The sequence below is a fragment of the Lepeophtheirus salmonis genome, chromosome 10, assembly GCF_016086655.4.
Source record: "Lepeophtheirus salmonis chromosome 10, UVic_Lsal_1.4, whole genome shotgun sequence".
NCBI lineage: Eukaryota > Metazoa > Arthropoda > Copepoda > Siphonostomatoida > Caligidae > Lepeophtheirus > Lepeophtheirus salmonis.
The window spans coordinates 261,065-282,828 of NC_052140.2; the positions used below are offsets into that span (position 1 = coordinate 261,065).

A 21,764-nucleotide genomic window follows, 5' to 3' on the forward strand; every position below is an offset into this window, starting at 1 on the left:
GTCCAACGAATTACCTAAATGCTTCGAATGATGGAACTTTACTAGAACAAGAAACTTGATTGTTCTTAGTTCTTTTTTCCTTTTTATTCTCTATACATAATAACATTGCCGTAATCACAGGCCCCCTGGTGATTACGTCCTTGCATAAAGACAGAGTAACATAGGTTACCGATTTTGAAAGTGTGCTCACTGACAAAAAGAAGAACGGTCAATAATTTTAATGGTTGGTTAATTTTAACAGTGATCTAGACAATACATATATGAACAATAAAGAATTGTATGAATGAAGCAAAATCCTGAGTTTAACCCCAAGAACACCATCCCCAACGTCAAGTATGGGGGTGGAAACTCTTTGAGGAAAATGAGGACTTCATTTCATCGAAGGGAGAAGGTACCTTGGAAACATTTCCTCGGTGTGGCCTAGTGAGTCTCTGGTCCTCATTCCCATATGAAATTAGTAAGAAAACGGACAAAATCTGCATTGGATCCAATACTTATACGAAATTATTCATGAATAAAGTATGTTGTAAACGTTTGATACTTTGGAAAATATACTATTTAAGAACACAGAATCAACCCAAAAAACGCAAACATTATTATTCATGCGTTAGGTAAAGGATTTGTAAACTCTATTTGACTGTGTTTTGAAAGGAGTATGAGACGGGACATTTCTCGTGTTCCGACTCAACTGCAACTTCCGAAGAAATGAGAGCCTCTACATACTCTAATATACTTTAGAGATCACTATATATATATATTTTAAAAATAAGAGAGAAAAAGATCTCAGGTAACAACGCAACGCCTCCAAACATATCATCACTAATCTTTCATATCCAACGTTTTTTTTTTATAGGCCCATTAAAAAAAAAATAGGAAAAATTCAGTGATCGTGGGTATTTTTATAAATTTTCTTCAATTCTCACTCCTGCACTAATGTGTGTGTGTGTGTGAGCGTGGACGAGGAGCAACGACATCTTTCTCTCCTTCCTTTTTTCTTTTTCTTCTGCTTCTTTCATTTCCCCCTCCTCAAAAAAAAAGTTCATCTGGTGGAGCCTGCTCCTGACTGCTGTTTATCATGAGAAGAAGAAAAAACGGTTTTTTCCCGTCTCTTTGGTGGTGAAAGAAAAGAAGGAATCATTGCTACTATTATAATAATATAATATAAATAATATTTGATGGATGCTAAACCTAAAGCAGCGCCATCTATGGTTCTAAACATGAACTATTTTAGATCCAACTCCTAGCTAATAATCTATTAATTATTAAAGGATCTAGTTTATTATCTTTTTATAACTCACTTATAAATATAACCGTTAGGATTCAAATTTATTATAATATATATATATTTCTTTAAATGTCCAACGATTAATTTATGATAAAAGGAATAACAAAAATAATAATAATTTCCTTGCCTCAGTGATTTACAGGATCCTTCGTCGTTTTTTAAATCAACATCTGCTTCCTGTGTCTCTATTTTCGAGTAGAAGTACATAGTTAGTTTGTAGGTTTTTTATAATATTATATATTTTTCATATTTTTGAAGTCTTTAACTATTATTATGATGATGGAAGGGGAGTTAGCCGGAGCCCAGAGTCCTCTACTCCCTGAATCCCTATGTGAAAAAAAAACAGATAATATTCTTCTACCTTAAAAAACAACGACACGATTATTCTACTCTTAACAGCTCGCCCCACCACCTGCACACACCTGGAATTCAAAAAGACCTCCCTTTTAAGGGGTTAGAGCCAAGTAAATAGAAGTAGGAGCTCCAACGACTTTTTCATTTCTAGTCTTTTACTTTTCCCACGACGTTCTCACAGAGTCCAGTTCTATTCTCTGCGCGTGTTTTCTCTCTCTAACGAACTCACATTATTATTATTATAAGCAGATGAAAACGTAGAGAGAGAGAGAGAGAGAGGAACAAACGACCAAGTTTTTCTCTCCCTCTTTATATCCATGTATTTTTTAACCGTCAAAAACTCGATCCTCATTTTGTTTTTTAGTGTGTGCAGCACATCACTACTCCCCAACGTCTTTTTTTTTTCTCTCTTTTCTTTTCTTTTTAAAAATACATAATATATTACATATTACTTATATTCTGATGATGATGATCATAATAATAAGAACGGATTTCTGCCTCATTTAGGGAATAATATTTTGAAATCCCTTGCATCTATTTTCAAAAGTCAGATGTGCCAGAATACGAAGTCACTCAATATTGACAAATACATATACTAAATATGATGTCTTGGGAAGATTATGTATCGGGTGAGAACTACCAAAAAAAAAACCAAAAAAAAAGGAAGCCTTTACCTTCCTGCCAGAGGCTTTGAGGGATTTAACGAACTTCTTTAACGAATTTTATTTTATTATATATTTAATTCCATATATTATATAGATATAGATTGCAAAAAGTTCTTTTGTAGATATTAATGGAATGGAATGAGGGGGGGATGAAGGGGGACTCCCCCTTCAGTATTTATTGTTATTTTTTTCTTTTTAATTCTTAGTATTCAGTTTGAATAGAGTGGCGGTTTAAATGTATAGAATATAGTATACATATACATACTAACAATTCATAAGTCTTAAAAAATATTTGAAATTCACAAGGACCGTTAAATTTTCCCATTGGTTTGTTTGGTGGATAAGGAGTGCGTTTTATTGGAGGATGAGTGAGCAGCTGCTGGTGATGTTGGTGCGTGCGTGTATGTGTTGTTTTCGGTGGTGCGCCTAGCTGCCTATAGGGTAAGAAAAAGGAAGAAAAAAGGGAAAAGCAAGAAACAGAAAGAAGAAGAAGAAAAAAAAGAGACGAGGAAGAGACGGAGTCACTTCTTACTGCAGGATCCAGAAAAGGAATTCCGATTCACTCAGTTGCTCCTGTGTCGTCCCCAGTTCGTGTGATCGTGGATTCAGTCATAAGGGATTCTTGTTATTGCTTTCATTAGTACTGAGGGTTTAATTAATGAATGAGTGATATTGTTGTTGTATGTTGAATATTGATAATTCCCGGCGGCGATAGGAGAATGGTTTTGAATGGATATCCCGTCTCTGAGTATCAGGAGGGATGATGACGAAAGAAGAGCCGGCTTCCTCCTTGGAGGAGGACAGTACAGCCGGAAGACTCAAGTTCTTTAAAGGTAAGGAGAGTTTATCTCTGTTGCTGTGATTCCAGTGGGTGGAACTAATGATTTCTTTTTCTTCTCCTTGGGCAGAGGGTCGTTGTTTGCTGGAGCTGAGCCATCGCAACGGTCGTAACTGGCTGCCCATCACGAAAAAGGTTTACTGGCCACCTTCTTTGCCTTACTCTGAAGTGAAGAGAGAGATCCTTCCTTCTTGTCCGCCTCAGCAGCATGAGCCTCATGTCAAGTCCTCTCCTTGCGTCTCCAAGGCCCCTCGTAAATGCAGCCATCCTCAAAGGTGCCGAGAGGGCGCCTACCCCGGACTATTTGTCATGAAACCCCCTCCACAAGTAATTTCTCTTCGGAAGAAAGTGCGAAGTCTGAAGCGCAAACGGAGATCTCCTTATTCCGCCATTCTCGTGGGTGCTTTTCTCATGCGTGTGGAAGCCCTCTCTGGACCCAGCGTGTATGTGCCGAGGAAAAAGCCTCAACAGGATCGCATACGGAAGTCATCACGCTTAGAAAGACTTATTTCTAAATTACCAGTTACTCGAATATCCATCAAGTCATGGGCACCCCCTAGCCTCAAAACTGTTAAAAGTGAACTCTTTCCCATTTCAGAGAGTACTAGCAGTAGCAGTACGGGTACCAAACTGCCCACCAAAGTTAAAGCCTCCACCAAAAAAATTCATGCGGATACTCCTAGGCCTTCAAAGACGCTTCCCGTCACTCCCACGCTGGCTCGTATTAAAAGTGAACCCTCAAATCATCTTCATTCATCTGGAAGTTTATTAACGCCTGATATGAAACGCGTCAAAGTTGAGATATCGGGTCCTTCGAGTCCAGATCGATCACATTTTACATCACCCAGAAAAAGAGCTCTTCAACAAGAGTCTTTGGCAGAAACTTCACCTTCTCATAAAAGGCACAGACTTAGTACGGACTCTCTGGGCAGCAGAGATGGCTCCAATTCTCCTTATCCTAACAATAATAACAACGTGTCTGCCTCACCACCTCGACACCACTACAACCACCATCATAATGGGCGGATGTCGAGTTTTTCGATTGATTCAATCATAAGTCGTGATGAAAAAGAAGCTAGACTCATACGACCAACTGCCTTACCTGCTTCGCCCAGTAGACTGGGAGACTTGCGACGTGAATTTTCTATCGAACATGATGGTCTTAGTCATGGTTCACGGACACCAACTCCTGCTAGCTTTCACGGATCTCCTGCCCCATCCAGGAGACCCTTATCACCCCCTTCAACCTCGCATACCTCCACTCCTTTAGTGTCTATAACACCTTATGCATCTCGAAATGTTGATCATTCTCACATGGATCCACGTCTAGGTCCGCAACTTGCACATTTAGCTGGCCTAGCTGCAGATCCACGTCTGGGTCTTACTCCTACAGGAGGACCCTATTCTCTCGTCAATCCATATAGTTATTTACTTCCACTTATGCAAGGAACTGCGGCTGGTTCATCCTTTCCTGGAACAGGAAGAATTAATTGGCCACCTAGTTCCGCATCTGTTAATGCGTCTCATCGATCCTCTACTTCCACGGCAGTTGCATGGCCAGGACAATATCGTGGTGAACCCAAAATTACATCGATGGAAGTGGGTCGTCAGTCACCAGGTAATGCATTAATGACATATCTATACTCAATAATCATTTCTAATCATAATGTATTTATTTGTCTACTTTCAGAGGCGCCTTTGAATTTATCGTTGAAGTAACTTAATCAAGAGGATTCATATTTTAAGTGCCTTCTTCTTTTCTCTATCCCAAGATCTCTCTCTTTCTCTATTACTACTACTTGCTAATATTATTAGTCTATTATGATTTACTTTCGAATTGTTGATCTCTTTTATAACTACTAATGGAGTCTAAAAAATGAATTGAATATTTTCACGCAGAGATAAATGAACGAAGAGTTAAACACACACACACAACACATATTGTAGTCTGAAAACCAGTGCCATGTTACAAGATATTCTATTATACCTTCACACACATAAAAAAAAGTAGCCTAATTTTTTCTGAGACTCGTGAGTCTTTAGTCAGCATACAAACATAGATCATCATACTTTAAAGTCAGTTGTGAGTGAGCTTGTGGTCAAGTATGATAATAGATATGTTAAATGACCATAGACCATAGAGATCTCAGTAATTTGGGGAATATATCTTTATATATGTCAATATATATATTTGTATTCCCCTTTCTGCTCTGTTTTTTTTTTTTTTTTTTTAAATCACATTATTTTCGAAAAGTTAGAATTTATTTTTATATAAATTTACTCGCGAATTTTTTATATACTTTATTATGATTATTATATATTATTATCCATGTTCAAATATTTCCTTGCATTTATCTGTCCAATTGTTCTTTCAAATTTTACAAAATATGTTATTGTGATAAACTTAAAAAGTGAATATTTTTTACATATTCAAATATATATATATGATATAATATGATAATTCTCAACTTTGTAATCGTTTTTTGGACTTGATGGCCAATTTTTTTTCTTTTTTGAGCATGTATTTATCAAGTCCTCCTTGCTTTTTAAGTGAGTCATATCTATTGATAATATCTTTGTAGTCATCACCAGTACTTTGATCCTTCTTTTTCTTTTCCAATTTACGTTTTTCTCTTACTTGATTATCATGTCTTTGGATGAGGTATTTTATTTTTTGTAGTTCTTCCTGATCAGTCTCAGTTTCTAGTCTTTCTTTGAGATGTTTTTGTTCTTTATCTTTGATTTTGTCAACAAAAGTGTATGCATCCTTGAAGATCTGGAAAAAAACAAGGACATATAGTGCTAGAAATCATATTTTATTCTATAAAAGCAATTAACCCATTAAGGCCGATAAATACTTATTGAATGAATCTTTTTAATTTAGCTTATAAATAAATATTATTTCCCGAAAATGGTCGTCCTTGGACTGAGAAAAAGGCCGTACTCAAATGATCACACTATGCAAATTTGGATGTTATTTTTTGAAAAAATATTTTCTATTATCTCGAATTTCTCCATATACAACGGAACAAAAAAATACAATATTAAAGCACTGCGATAAAACTGCATTTCAGTTAAGGTCTGTGTATAATTCATCCTTAAGTTTAAATCAAATATTGAGTAGGTGGGGAAATAGATATGAACTACGGAGGATATTATTATAAAGTGTGGAAATTTAGTAGAGAATAAAAATATGTTCAAATCCAGAGGATTGATTTAATTTGTACAGATAATCGCGGTGTTCCTATAATGAACATAAGCATTTATGGGTTAATGAAAAAATAAATCGGGAAGAAATAGAAAAAAACAAAAGTAAAAGAAACCCCTCCAACCATGCCATGAAGGAATAATAATTTCAAATGCTAATCAATAACTGCATAATAATACTAAAGACCCGGGAGTACGAACAATGAAGGAGACACAAAAATAATAATAAAAAGAGAGGAACATAAAAGTTAGCACAAAGCTGCTATTGAACTGAGGCTAGGGAACAAGAAGGAAAAACATATTGACCTAAAATGCGTTATTTTATTTTTCACCTGTCTTGCTAGGAATACATATTTGTTAAAAGAAGCTATCTACCCTCAAAAACTATGTGTTATTGTGTTATGATTCGAAAAAACATTGCCCCCAGGATAGAAAAATAATTATGTTTAAATGACAAACAAATGAACTTGGCACTAGCGCCGCCACCATCAGTAGAAGAAGCAGTTCTTACCTACTACTTTGATTTAATTTCCACTCAATTAATAATAATACATATTAGGGTTGTATTCGCATTATAACTATCGAACCAGGCCCGGGGGTGTGGGGGAAGATGCTAATTCCCCCAACTAAAATCTTGTACGCAAAAAGTTCTTCGTCACAATTTTCAAAAGAACAATATTCATTGTTGGTCAAATTTGGATTTATATAAAAAATTAATTTTATAAATATTTTGTCAAAATCCTTGTAACGACCTGATTCGAGTAATTGAATATTGAGTCGAGTTTAAGTTTTAAGAATAGAGACAAGTCGATTCCAAGTACAGGTATTTGTCAAAAAAAAAAAAATTATATATATTTATTTATTGTGTTGCATTAAATGAATCAAGTTTAACGATTCAGTCAGTTTGACTACCTCAATAATAAGTAACGTTGTGAAAGACCTTATTTATTAGATTCAATCGAGTGCAGTCTTAGGACTAGAACTGATTAAAAAAAGTCCGTCCGTATTTATTCAGTCTAGTCTTGGGACAGTTCCTTCGGACTGTCAGTACTAGAACTGATTTTAAAAAAGAAGAAATAAGGTTGAGAGACGTCATCAAGGACCAAAATATATATGTTTTTAGGACTGAAGACTACAGTTATGTTCGGCTCCATCTGAGTCCGGTACAGTTCACTCCTAAAAACTTACTTGATGACGTCACTCAACTTTTGATTCTTTTTCAAATCAATTCTAGTGCGTAAATCAAAATGAACTACATTTTTGGATTAGATAAAGAAGAAGAAAGATAGGGTTGGCTTCAAAGCCCCAGTCGGGGATTTAATCAGAGGGCTTAAAAAGATGATAAGACTATTCACTATTTTGTTGAAGTACTGAGGGGTTACCAACTTACTAACCTTGGGTAGTTTATACGGTAGAACATCGGAAGAGAGAACATGTTTCTTTTGTAAACAATCACTGCAGACATCCCAACATTTTTTGTTGGAGTGTACTCATATAATTAGTATAATGGACCAAGTGATTGATATATTTTATTTCAATTTTAAGTTGAGTATTGAGCATAAAGATTTTTGTTACTTTTATACGGGGCCAAATTAAAATGCACAAGACCACCGTTGCCTAAGGATTTTACAATAATATTGCAGAAAATTGTATTTAGTATACTCAAAAATTAAAATTAATGTTTTAATAAAATAAGTGGAAATATAGTTGTACAGAGGTAAAAAAAAAAAATATATATAATCCTGACAATCTAAAGGACCGGTCAGAAGACCAGACTATAGACCGAATAAATAATGACTGACACAACACCATCACAAATGACGGCGAGATTTTTTTTTGTAAAATAAACAAAGCCGAAAGACTAGGGCACCATTCGACTAATAAAGAAAAAACCTCGAGTCAAAAATGTGAAAACGATTTTTTTTAGGAATTACTCAATACAACAACGAATGGAGATGATTAATCAATAGGCGACTATTTAAACTTTGATTTATACTGGAATACAACACTAATAAATATTATCAGTTCATTCATGTGGGAGTTACGATGCTGACAATGACACTTCATATTTTGATGAATGATGAGGGAAATAATCAAATATAGTACCTAGGTACAATTCGTCTATTAGTAAACTCACCTTTTCATTAAATTCCCCACAAGCTGAATCAAAACGAGGATCTCTTTTTGGTTCCGGCATTGCTTCATCAATTATTTTTCTTTTACGAGACACTGTTTTTTTAGAGGATGTCTCTCGAGGACGATTTTTGTTATCCCTTTTAAGGCGAAGAGTATTTTTATGCTTTGAGAGAGAAGAAGGATTTCCAACGCTATCATTATAGGCCTTTAAACCCATCTCTGATTTGAGTTGCTGGAGTTCTTCAATAGACAATGAGGAGATTTGTTTCTTGATTTTGGACTGAAATGAAGTATTATAGTATTAATTAGTCATCATTATTGCAGCATTTATAGTTTCCACTTTTAAAAAAATTGGTTAACACACGGGTATGTCTAGTATGCCTATAATTTAAGGAGGAAATGTTTGAAGCGCTCCTTTCATTGTGCTTGTCAAATTGAAACAATGTTGGACAACTAGCATATTGTACTGATCCCCATTCTAGTCACATCAAACGTAAGTTAAATAAATATTTAATGAACTTACTCGTAATTTATTCGTCGATCCTTCTTCCATCTGAAATTTTAAAAAAAAAACAAAAAAAATAAATTAGAGATGTAAATCAAAATTAATATTAATGAAAACAGAAAATATAAACTTTATTAGCAGCTCTAAATATAATAATAAAATACGTAACAAAACTCTAACTAAGCCGAATGAGTAGCATTTAGTCCTGATGCAGGTACAATTGCAGGTGCTACAGATGCTCCTGGATGTAAATCCACAGAGGGATCCGGATATGTGGACTTTGTGAAGAAAAATAAGAATATAAACATAAGGATAAAGTGCAAGGCGATGAAAATCTGTTTAAACGGAGGGGGGAGTGAGTCCCATAGAAGGAGCCCTAGAACAGCAGAGCTCCAAAGTGATCCAAGAAAAATGACGGTGGTTTGTAGATATGGGATGGGTATAATGAGAAGGAAGGAGATGGGGATGAATGGAGCAAGTGCGTAGCCATAGATGGAAATGAGCTCTGCGATGTTCTTTTGAATGGGAAGCTGCTTCCAAAGAAGGATTCCGTAGAGGGCGAGAGGTGTCAGAAGAGCGTAGGGGAATATGAATCCGGAGGCAATAGAGATGGCATCAAAGTCATATCGAAGATCCGCTCCCAGACTGGCACTAAATACAAGCGTTGTGGCAATCCAGAATGGGCCATAGAGATCCAAAGTGTGGAGTCTCAAACCAGGCTTTGGAACGAGGACGGACTTGATGTTCTGAATCACATCCTCCGTGTCCACATCGAAATAGCCCTCGTATTTGGCCCATCCCTCCTTTTTAGGCTCCTCGCCATCCAAAAGGCCTTCCGTTTGTGAGGAAGTGGACGGCTCATTCACATACTCGTCCTCCATATCCACGAAAGCAGAGTTCATCTTGGAGAGAAAACAATGACACGTTGAGGGAGTTGATGGATATTAATTAATGTTCTTATTATATTAAAGAGAGAGAAAGACGATCCTACGTAGGCACAACTAAGTCACAAGTGGATACATTTAACAGTAGAGTAATCTTTTCCTCAGCACTGTAATGTTGTGATACATGTGGCGACCTCTTACGCCAATGAGTTTATCATACGTCATCAAGCATCAATATAGCTTAAGAGAGAGAGCAGCGACATCCACGTGACTCTACATTATGTTAGAATTCAAATAGAACAGGAGGGAACACTAAAATGAATATAGATCACCGGAACGTGCTCTATTTTTTTTTGTACTTGACAGGAGTGCAAATAATTTTCTGAAATAAATAAAGTATAGTGAATTTTCACTGACGTCCTAGATTGCATCATAATTGAAGGAAACACCATTTTGGGGGCTCAAAGTTGATATTTTTATTACATAAAATGAACAAATCTTCATAAAACTCAATCTTATAACTTTATAACTAAAATAAAAAAGAATTTGCTTCTGCAATGAATACTACTTGAAGCCAATGATAAACAGTGATATTTGATTTAAATCAAAGTATGATGTACTAAAAATCCTAAAATGGCTGGACTTGTACATTTTTTTATTGATTGATTAGGGATGAAAAAGAAGGGATAATTAGAGAAAAATATCATATTTTTCCCCATAGTAATGATTCATTAAAATGTTTAAAAAATATGTTATTTCATAGTACATATATTAAAATGTTTAACATGGTTTAAAAAATTTGAAGCAGTAATAATTAGTGTTGTGTCCGTCCTTATTTAGGACTCAATACTGCAGTCCCTTCCAATTAAGCCCCTCCATATCTGTCCTAAAAACTTCGACCGTAGATAACGTCACTCAACTTTATTTCTTCTTTGTTTAATCAGTTCCAGTACTGACAGTCTCAAGGATCGGTCCTAAGACTGGACTGAACTTGACCGAAGAAATACGTCCCGACACAATACTAGTAATAACCACTTACTCACCGCTTTTTCCAATTAGATTGCATCAAAATTCTTCAAAATCTAAGTTAAATTTTTGTTTCTGAAGCAAAACCAACTTTATGGAAATTAAATTAGGAAAAGTGCTTCAAAAAATTACTTAACTGCTAATTTTTCCCACTAAAAGTTTGACTGATTTTTGAATGAGCTCCACAATATTTACAGATGTTTAAGTGATATAACATAATATAATACAAATTGGGGTGAAATAAAAATATGAAATAGATAATCTATTTCATTGCAATCATAATTGTTTTATGCTTAAGCTCCATATGAAAATAAATGTAATTATTTTTTGAAATAATCAAGATAGGAGCTGTGAAAGCTTCAATTTACATACTTTATTTTCATAATTAATTTGAGAAAATTATGTTGCACTTCAGTCAAAATAGGCGTACGCTAAAGGAAAATAAATATTTATTGACTAAAGGGCTCCCGAGGAAGACCGAGGTAGATTATTAATTTTTATACTCAATATTTAATTTTTTTAAATTATTTTTTAATATTTTCCACAATGTAAATTTAACACATAGCATCAACAGCATCCCAAAGCATCAACAGGGTGGGGCTATAATAGTCTTTCGGCAAAAAATATTAGTTATTATGCAGTATGTACTAATTTGTTGTAAATTAGGTCAGGTTAGATTCCGTAAGAATAATATCTTACTGAGGTTGATTAAGTACATCATAATTAACATTATGAATATAAAATAGGAATATGGATCTATCATCTCATTTGCATTATGTTTACAAAAGTAATTACTAACCTCCCCCAGTCTTCCCTATTCTTCAAAACCTATTAATGTCATTTTTATTCATCTATTAACCTTGATTTTCATTTAATTAATGTCTGGTATACGAGACAGTATGCTAGAAATTTTTGAAGAAATTATAATTTTTTACATATTTACTTAATATAAAATTTTGACAAATTATTTACCTATTTTGTGTCTGATTATCAATTAATAACTAGAGTGGGACTCGGTAGATTGCAAGAATTCTCATAAATTTAACATAAAATTACACTAAATTGAATGATGTATCTCAATTTGTTCAAACTCAGGGTCGTTTCTGACATTTGTGTGACATTTACCTTTGACCTTGGCCTCTCAAAATTTAATCGGCTCTTAATTTTTAAGGTATATAACCTTCTTATAATGTTTCATGAAAATTAATTTGTAATTTCTTCAGTAATCATCATTACAAACAAAGAAACCCAGGCGACAACTTAACTTCTATGAAGAAATACTGCGCTCTTAATAAAATATTAAAGAACAAAATTATGATACAGTATCGAATAAAATACTTTGTACGATTATGAAATTTATATTTGAAATTCATTTTGGTAAATTTTGGATAAATAATATGACAACGATAGTGTAGGAGTACATAAGAAAGAAATACAAATTGATGGGATTGACTTATTTGGCAGAGCTAGAGAGCTCCAAAGTGATCCAAGAAAAATCACGTTGTTTTGTTGATATGGGATAGGTAATTCGTTGACTGAGGTAATTAAAACATACAAATAGTAAAGATTGATTGTGCAATTTAGCAGAATAATTTTCAAACATTAATGATTACTACTGTAAAAAGGACCACCAAATTAATTAATTTTACAATATAAGTTTGATTGAGTCAATCTATACCCAGGTATAATTAATTAATTTTTTATCATGAACAGCATGCAAATTCAGACAACGAGAATATACGTAGTTCTAAAATACATGGACATTAAAAAAAAAAAAAAAATATATATATATATATCTTTCCTAGAAATAAAAAAAACATTTACAAATTTTAGATGTGGTGTCTAATCTCAGAAACAAATACTTAAATCTTTCTACTAATAAAAATATCAATGATGTCTAACAAAAAAAAAAAAAACTCATTTTAATTAATGCATTTTAGTTACAATTAGAAAGCGGGAATGTAAATATGACAATACATTGATGGGGTGTAAATACTATTGCAGAATAATTAATTATCTTTATTGTGTAGTTAGATCCTAACATTTCTCACGACGTAATCTTGCTAACACAAAAATATACATTGTGTTTTGTTGCAAGCTGTCCAATGTTTCCGCTTCTTTTGTCTTAATCAGAATCCTGCACGTAGATTGGTTGAATCAGGGTTAGCTTTTGATGTTAAGTTATAAACAATTCCGAATATTAATTATATTATCGGGAAAGGATCGATTAACTATTAATTGATTATGAGCCTTTTTTTAATTTGGAAAGGGTGCGTGACACAAAAAGGTAGCGAACTAAATTCTCTCTCTCCCATAATTAGAACTTTTCAAATGAATCCGTATCGATCATCCATTCCTATTTAAAAGTTTAAGATATACGAACATAATAATTAATAATGGCTTATATAATATGGGTAAAGATATTACTGCTAATTAGTGCAATCAAATCTTGGATTTTTTGAAAAAAATATGGATAATTCTTAAAATATTCACATCATTTTTTCGATAAATAACTGAACATATTTTGCGGACCCTTTGACAACATATTTATACAATCTAATTAATGACTCAAATATCAAAGAAATTATTAGTTTCGATTATAGATATTAAATTAAACTAGAAGAGAACTGTTTTGATTATCCATAATCTGACATTTTAAAACCTTATATTACCTTATAGTAGTGATTAGGAAATATCCTTCAGTAAAAATATTAATAAATGTATTTTTTTTCTTCAAAAAGTTCAAATTTAAAAAAATAATGTTAGTCAATCAATTTAGTCTATATATATATATATATATCCTGCTAATTTAAATAACAACATTGAAAAAATATTAACATTAACGCAACTTAATATTTTATACTAACATAACCTCTCCAAGGTATTAGTTGCAACTTTTAATGTTTAGCGTATTCATGTGACCTCAACATTCTTAACATCGGGCCTAAACAACTCGGTTTTAAAACAATAAAACCTCTTTTTTTATTCATCTTGGTTGTCAAACCTAACTGCCTATCAAAATATACCCCTCCAATCCCTACTTTTATTATATATATCTGGCCCTGAAATGCATTCCAAATATGATAGTACATCGTTACACAATCTTATTTCCATAGTGTATTCAGTAAATTAACTAACATTAAATGGAATGAATAAGATATTTTTGTCAAATTATCTTACTTTTCTCGTCCCTAATCGATCCAAAATAATAATAATAATAAGAGTACAGGATTTTCATAGCTTATTAATTTGATTAGCCTCAAATATAATTGTGTATCATCGAAATCAAGTAGTATTTTATGCGGGTTTTTATATTCTTAAAGCCATTTGATGAAGTTTCATGTTGATTTATTGGAGATTTGTCATTTCCTTTAGTAAAAATATCAACTAAGAGCCCCCATTATTAATTCATTTATTTATCTAGTATCATGTAAAGTTTCCAGTTTAAAGTACATAAATTCCAACCCGATATTAGCATCTACAATCTTTATTACTGCGCAATATGAAATTACTTTGTCTTATCATTTTTTTTAAATTTCAGGTATTTAAAAGTAAAATCATCTGCACTATACTGTGCTCTGTAATTCCTACAAATTTCATTTCATTTTCTTGATGTTTAAGAAAGTTATGTAGTTTTATTGAAATATCATATTAGATCACAGATTTGGATGTAGGCTATAACAAGGATAGAAAGGAGAAACAGGGATGGAATTCCGATAATAAATTCATTGGTCATAACTTCATTAATATTGAAGCTATTGACTTTGGTATCCAAAAGTTGTTTTTTTACCATTAAAGACCATTACCAGATAAAACAGGTTTAAAAGGAAAATATTGGATATGAAATTTTTTGTAACAGACCTACAACGTCATGACAGCTAGGCCTCTCACCTCAGCTCCATAACATTCTTCCAATTGTTAGGATGACGACGTTCATTTTTGGTTTCTTTTATTTTATCATACCGACAGGACATATTTTATGCAAATTTGTATAAAAATTGATCGTGCGGCCCATGTTTAGCCACATAGTTTTATAGCTTAGGTGACGAGTGAAGCGAGTAAGGTAAACTATATATACCAAGCTGTGCGTGAACAGCCACAAAATTCCCTTTTACAATTAAATTTTCAATAAGGGGGAAAAAAATATGTGGTGCATCAACATAAAAACAATTTTGAACAAAAATAAAGAAAGAGACAAAATCCTTTTTAATTAATTCATAGATATACGTATGTTAAAAAGAAGCCGATATTTCATAATGCTATGATGCCCCAAAAATGTAATCTATAGTTTAAAACCTTTATTATTAAACTGGCTTATATTGGTTCTGATAGGGCCTTTCAAATAAAATCAATCATATTTTGTGTGGCAGTAGCACAAGGGGATGAGGGGGGATTTTTGAAGGCTCTTATCGAATATGGCCCTTTTCTGAAACCACGGCCTCGAGTTTTGGCCTCAACGCTGTGTACATCTTGACGACGTGGACCTTGCATATGACCACCTACTGCCTTTTGGCGAAGTATAATTAGTGGCTCGATACGCGGGTCCTGCTTTCGGAATAACTCCAGATACTATAGTCGAGAGGATTCATGTCGGGCGAGAAGGAAGGCCACAAATCTTTTTTCCAGAAGTCTTAAAAATTCTCCTCGAGCCATTGCTGTGTTGTCCTTATCTTATGCCCTTGAACAGAGTTCTGCTGGAAAAAAGAATTTCCCTCTGTGTAGTTGGACAACACCCAGGGGGCAAGATCACCTCATTGAGGGCGTTCTAGTACTCATTGGCCCTGATTTTCAGAGGTGTCTGGAACTAATACAGAGGTCATCCTCTTCGTGTCTCATGCCACGATTCCTATAATATTGACTGGTGGAACCTCATGCAAGAATCAAATCGGCTATATTTAGCCTTTTGTCCTCCATCTTGACAGTGAATGGACCGATTTTAGTAAGCTGTAGCTCATTTGAACGCTAATACTCACCGGGTTATTGAGTTAAAAAAATATTAAAACCTATTTTTCAAATGATGCCTCCCTGACACAATGAAAATAGAAGTCGCGAGGATAATATCTATTTTTCCAGAAAATTCCAAAAACCAAGCCTCCCCCTCTCCTAAATATAATCCTTCGGATGCCCCTGTAAATTTTTGTCTACAATATATAGACTATTATCGATTGACAGGAAACCAATACCACTGACTGGAAGTGTTACTCTCTATGAATGGGTCTATTGAAACTTTGTTCCAGTACATGATGATGGAGGCATTCAAGGAGTCGATGCTGTTGTGTGAACTGGCAGAGACCTTCGTCTCTAACTCCCTCGAAAAGAAGTAATCCAAGGGATTCATATAGGATTAGTTACAGGGCCAGGTGTGTATTTTTTTGGGTCTTGTGGGCTTTGTGAGAGGGGGGCAAGTCTTGTTGAAACAGAAACTCAACAACATGAGCCTCAGCTTTCGTATCACTTGGTCAGACAGGAGTATAGAGTATAGCTCTCTCTGATGCCAACCATCTGTTGTTCTGGAAGGTGTTCGATCTGTCGACAGTCCATTATTTCTCATCCGAATAAAAGATTATTTGGTTACTTTGGGAATTCAAATCGTTTAGCAATTTTCTTTATTAGGCAGACCGGGTCGCCTACATTTTGTCTGTAAGGATATGTCTTTTGTAGAGGTGGTATGACTTCATCCTCAGATCAGTGTTTATGGCCCTGGAGACTGTTGCACGGCTTATAAGGGTCTTTTAGCAAGAGTGTTAATTGGAGTCCCAAGAAATGGCTTCAAGGAACCTTTTATGCATACGAGGAGAGCTTAGACGTCGTGGACTTTGCTTTTTGGATATTTGAGCATCTCTTTGATGTACGCTGGGCTGTGCCTGGTGCAAGCAAATTCGATGATGGTGTTCCTCCAAGTCTCCTACATTGCAATTAACTTAAAGCCAAGGTTCAACCTCTCAATTAGAAATTGAAGTAACTGAGTCAAATGCTTTCCTTATTGTTCAAGATGTGGTTAAAGATGGCCCGGATTTACCTGAACAACCGTAAATATGACCTATAAGATAGAAATACACTTATAAACACAATGAATATTTTACCCAATATCGGTTCTCCGATTTCCATCCGATATATCCAGCCACTTATAGTAGACAATATTACGACTTCCTTATTTAGCTGCCAATCTCAACTAATACTGCACTTTTTTTGAATTCTCACTTCAGATTCCTCAAGCACAGTTACCTCATTGGTTGTAAATGCATGAATATATTCATTACTTGTGTAATCCGAATGGTCCTTTATCGAAGCTATTATAACCTTCCTTTTCAATATCTTTATTTCTTCCATCAGATTTACTTGTTGGGCCGTAAAAAAATCTTTATTTTGTTCTGTAGAACTAATAGCAGCTGATCTGTCAAGAAATATTTTGATCAGCATTTGAGCGGACTTTTATGTATGATGGAGAGTATATCCTCAGGGGGTGGTCGCAAGGGGTGGTCTGCAGTATGCACTTTGTGAGACTAGTTGCACAACATTTTTTTTTTGTTTTACTAAACCCAAGACCAATCATATCCAATCGCCAACTCATTTTATTCATCCGTTTTAGAATGATATAATCCATTATTAACAGAGCTATCCCGGTTATTATGGAGCCTATATTACCTGCAAATCCAACAGTTAATATTGGTCCAGATTAATTATAATTATATTCCGAATAGAACAGTTCCACACAAATGGGAATAAAATTCCACCTTGCAAACATCCTGTATTAACGTAAATGAGACTTTACATCCTTGATGAGAACGTTCAACCATTTTATTTTTCAAAAAGTACTTGTACAATTGTAAATTCTGAAAGTAACGAAAGTGTCTTCTTTAGCTTTAAATGGAAGATGATTAAAAGTTCCTTCTAAGTTAAAAAAAAAAAAAACTATTATTGATGTTTTTTACGAAGTACCGCGCTTTCAGCCTTATCTACTACTGTTCCCATCGCCGAGTTTGTGGACTTTACTTTTCAAAATCCAAAATGATTAAAACTCATTTTAGTTATATCAAATCAACCAAAAGGTGTTACATATCGGAAATGTTCCACTCTTTATACTGTGATGAATATAATCATGGTTATTTGATATTCGTGCAAATGATGTCGAAAGAGTCAACAATATTGCTGTGTCCAATGATAGTGATCCTATCAAATTGCTTGAATACTGGACTCTTTCGGTTGAAAATTTGGTAAATAGAGCTATACTTCCTACCAAATGGAATCAGGCTGATCCTTTCACCTGTAATCTGGAATAATAGTTTGTTTCTAAATTCTAATTCAAATGGCTAGAAATAAAAGACACAGTAAAATATTGGTTGTCTAATCTAGTAATCTAGATCCTTTTGCTCAGCTTAATTACGTTCCCTTAACAATATTGAGTTTGCCTGATTCCAATGCTAAAGTTGAAAGGGTACTCTGCCAAATCAATTTAATAAAAACCAAGTTCAGGAATAAAATGGATCCTGAAACAGTAAATGTAGTATTTCAAATTATAAGATATGATAATAGATTTATTAAAGAAATATTTAGCGTCTTTTTTATCTGTTTTTTTTTTTGTTGTTGTTGAATCCAGCGGATTTTAGAAGTATGTCTAGCTGATTTTGCTTAAACCCACATGGCAACACTGGTTAGTTATTATGTATAACGTTACTGTATGCAATCAAAGTTAATAGTTCATATAATCTTATATTAAAAGGTTCAATCATTTATATTTAATTAAAAAATAGGATGTCACAGAATGGTGAAGGAGCACTCCTTAAAAACTTGATGCAGGACCTTAGGCCTACTTGAGACCGGAAAATGGCACTTTGAGGTCGCTCGGGACCTTGGTGTTTCTGAACCAATATTACAAAGAGATATCACGGTCAGTTATAGGCTTTTAATTCAAATTTCTTGGATGAATTGAGATACCCGAGAGTGTTAACTGTAGGTTAAAACCTCTGTTTTTTCTTTCTCACTTAATTTGGCCCCAATATTGTCCTATAAATATAATTTATTAATTCTATAAATGTGGTTGTGAATTTTAGCTACTTTAAGTACAATTTGCGGTGCCTCCAAAGGATTAATCAGAATCATTTGTTCATTGAAATGAAGTATAATTTGTTGGAAAATGTATTCTATGTTCGATTTGAGAAAAAATATTTTCGGTTCCCTTTGGGTTAAACTGCTAAAAATATACAATTTTATTACAATGACTAAGTTCTATTAAGAATTGGTCATAAGTCATATATAATAGATTCTAATTTTAATTATGACTTAATTCATCTATATTTACATATGGGATTAAGAGAAGACTGCTATGATTTAATCACAACTGGCATAGATATTCTACTTCTATGAAAAATAAGTATTGTTATTTTTAGTCGGCTATTACTGTTTAGAAACTTTAGTTTGATTATTTTTTTATTATTGCAATAGACATTTCAGACAAAAAAAAACAATTTTGGCGGCCCAGAAATACATGAAAGCGTTTTTGTTTAGCAATCTCATTTGGTGAATCCGACTTTTTTATGCCTCAAAAACGGTACAGTTTCATTTAGTGAGCGTGCTAGGGTATGTACAAGTGTAGACTGTACAATCCTGGTACTATCTAATTAATGGAACGCTGAACGGAAAGAAAATAGTGGCTGAATAATGAACGCTGAACGGAAAGAAAATAGTGGCTGAATAATGAACGCTGAACGATTTTTTTTTTAAAGGAACGCTTACAAGCCTAGTTGAAAGGTTGATTGATAATAAATATTTTAATATAAGTTAATTTCATATGTTACAATTTATACGCATTTGGTCCTAGTCAAACTCTAGGAAATACATTTTTTAACGTCACTACAAAGCATTCGTTCCAATTTAGTGTTCAACTAGTTCGCTGAAATAATGATATAAACGCACAAAATCGAGTCCTTCTTTCATGATGTGAAGTACAGAAATATTTTAAAGACACAAAACTTATTTCTAAAATTGTAATAACTCGATTTAATTCACTTAAAATGATTTATCAACAACTCAACATTTCAAATTACTCCACACATGTTAAATTAAATTATATCAGATAATCAAGTATCTGGGAGTAATTCGTTGAGATATAAATTCTGCATTAGGGATAATGCTGATGTAAGTATTTTTGAAAATCCTATTCTTTAATCCTATTCGTCTGGGCAACCGCTATAACAATGGTTATAATACTATCCGATTCCTTATCAAATAGATTTTTTTTGGATAAAAAAATATGATTTTGGCCATAACTCAGTACAAGTCAATGTTTTCACCTATTGTACAAAGAAATGTTGAAAAAGGCTTGAAATCTAAAATAAAAAGTCTGAGTTATAGGAATTTAGCAACCGTTAATATTAGAGAAAATTTCAAAAAAGTACTGAAGGTAACATTGAAAGAAACATTTTTTTAAACAATGGAAACACTGATCATGCAAGTGATTACATTTTTAAGAGTATATGGGCCATGAACTAATGGAATGATACGCTAAAATTCCATTTAAACAAATTAAAAATTTACATGACTTTTGAGTTCAAGTAAAGTCTTGAGTCTCAAGTTCCCATTTCTGCTCTCTAGATCAAAAAAATATTCCACAATCAGATTTATAACTTAATATTCTTCAATTTATTGACCACGAGGTATATCGTTAATTGGTATTTTATCGACTCTATGTTCTTGTTAGTCCATTCTTTTTAATTACGACTATAGTACAGTAGTGATTTTGTAGGACCAGGTTAAGCCATTCAAACCTATGCAGTCGTATTGAATCATAAATTTCCAAAAGGCCCCCATTTTATTTAAAATAAAAGTGAACTTAATAAATAAAAAAAAGGTAATTTGAAATTTATTCAAATTTTCGAAAGAAAACAGGCTCATACACGCAAAAACTTGCCATAGCCTCAATTATTATCCTCATTCCTAACAACATTTGTAATTTGGGCCCCATGCAATCATTTTTGCACAAGGCTATAGTCAAAACTATTTAGTAGTCAAAACTATTTGAAAGTAAATATATTGTAACGACATAGGGATTTTTTTGTTGAGGGTTTGCCATAGTAAGTATGTGGTAGATTAAAGCCTTTATTCCGCAGCAATGAGCAATGGTAATTGGTAGAAACAAAGATGAAGTAATACCACTGAGATACGAGTGTCAAACAAGGCAATTTTTGATTAGGATACGACCTGGTCGAAAGTTAGGGACGGAATGTAAAAGCCATTTCAAGTTAAATTCATTTTAATTTTGAATAAATTTCATTGATTTAATAGCTCCATCAAGGAACGAATTAAGCTCGTATGTCAAGATATCCCTGAATATTATTTTATCTCTGGGTATAAAGGTGTATTATTTAAAACTAGTGGTAGTACTCAGCGTCGGCTAAAAAATAGACTTTTCCGTAACAAAATAAAAAATAAGCCCCCAAGAAATCCTATGTGACTTGTTTTCATATATTATTAAGGACAGAAAGACTAACTTTGCTTTATTAATATAGATTTCAATGGCAGCTAAAGAAAATACGTTGATTGGTGTAGTTTTTATTTCACCATTAGAGTAGTATATATTTTCTCTAGTTGGAATTGACGATTATTATTAATGTAAGAAAAACAGAAAAATAACAAATCATATTACCGAGTGATCCATTAAAACCTGAATTTTAAACTTCAACAAGATCCAGTTAATTAATTTACAATAGAATTTCAACAAAATTAATACTATAAATAAATGCGTGACTGAGCTCTCTTGGTAATTAATCTAGTCTCCCTTAGCGACAATGATGGCTTCCAGGTGGCAGTGGATAGTTTGTCATCCGCTGCAGACGTAGTCCTCTGTCATGGCGTCCCAGTACTGGCT

The 21,764-nt window shown here is 33.6% G+C and overlaps 3 protein-coding genes across 3 annotated transcripts; 1 reads left to right on the forward strand and 2 right to left on the reverse strand.

The window, feature by feature from the left end:
- Window positions 1-2,714: 2,714 nt before the first annotated feature.
- On the forward strand, window positions 2,715-5,603 carry LOC121125063 (uncharacterized). Its single transcript, XM_040720166.2, has 3 exons — window positions 2,715-3,137; window positions 3,213-4,760; window positions 4,833-5,603. Exons 1-3 carry the CDS (start codon window positions 3,065-3,067, stop codon window positions 4,859-4,861), a joined length of 1,650 nt encoding a protein of 549 aa, XP_040576100.1. The 5' UTR covers window positions 2,715-3,064; the 3' UTR covers window positions 4,862-5,603.
- Window positions 5,429-9,149, reverse strand: LOC121125066 (ribosomal RNA processing protein 36 homolog). Its single transcript, XM_040720169.2, has 3 exons — window positions 9,009-9,149; window positions 8,487-8,765; window positions 5,429-5,918 (listed from the first exon to the last, which is right to left on the reverse strand). The coding sequence occupies exons 1-3, from the start codon at window positions 9,036-9,038 to the stop codon at window positions 5,607-5,609; spliced, it is 621 nt and encodes a 206-aa protein (XP_040576103.1). The 5' UTR covers window positions 9,039-9,149; the 3' UTR covers window positions 5,429-5,606.
- LOC121125065 (protein YIPF1) lies at window positions 9,038-9,892 on the reverse strand. The gene has a single exon (XM_040720167.2). It carries the CDS (start codon window positions 9,890-9,892, stop codon window positions 9,170-9,172), a length of 723 nt encoding a protein of 240 aa, XP_040576101.1. The 3' UTR covers window positions 9,038-9,169.
- Between the last annotated feature and the right edge of the window lie 11,872 nt (window positions 9,893-21,764).

Coding starts and splice junctions, on each gene's coding strand:
- LOC121125063 (XM_040720166.2), top strand. CDS start 3,065: ATGATGACGAAAGAAGAGCCGGCTTCCTCCTTGGAGGAGGACAGTACA. Junction 3,138..3,212: donor AAGACTCAAGTTCTTTAAAG/GTAAGGAGAGTT, acceptor CTCCTTGGGCAG/AGGGTCGTTGTTTGCTGGAG. Junction 4,761..4,832: donor AGTGGGTCGTCAGTCACCAG/GTAATGCATTAA, acceptor GTCTACTTTCAG/AGGCGCCTTTGAATTTATCG.
- LOC121125066 (XM_040720169.2), bottom strand. CDS start 9,038: ATGGAAGAAGGATCGACGAATAAATTACGA. Junction 8,766..9,008: donor GATCGACGAATAAATTACGA/GTAAGTTCATTA, acceptor ACTTCATTTCAG/TCCAAAATCAAGAAACAAAT. Junction 5,919..8,486: donor GTGGGGAATTTAATGAAAAG/GTGAGTTTACTA, acceptor GTTTTTTTCCAG/ATCTTCAAGGATGCATACAC.
- LOC121125065 (XM_040720167.2), bottom strand. CDS start 9,892: ATGAACTCTGCTTTCGTGGATATGGAGGACGAGTATGTGAATGAGCCG.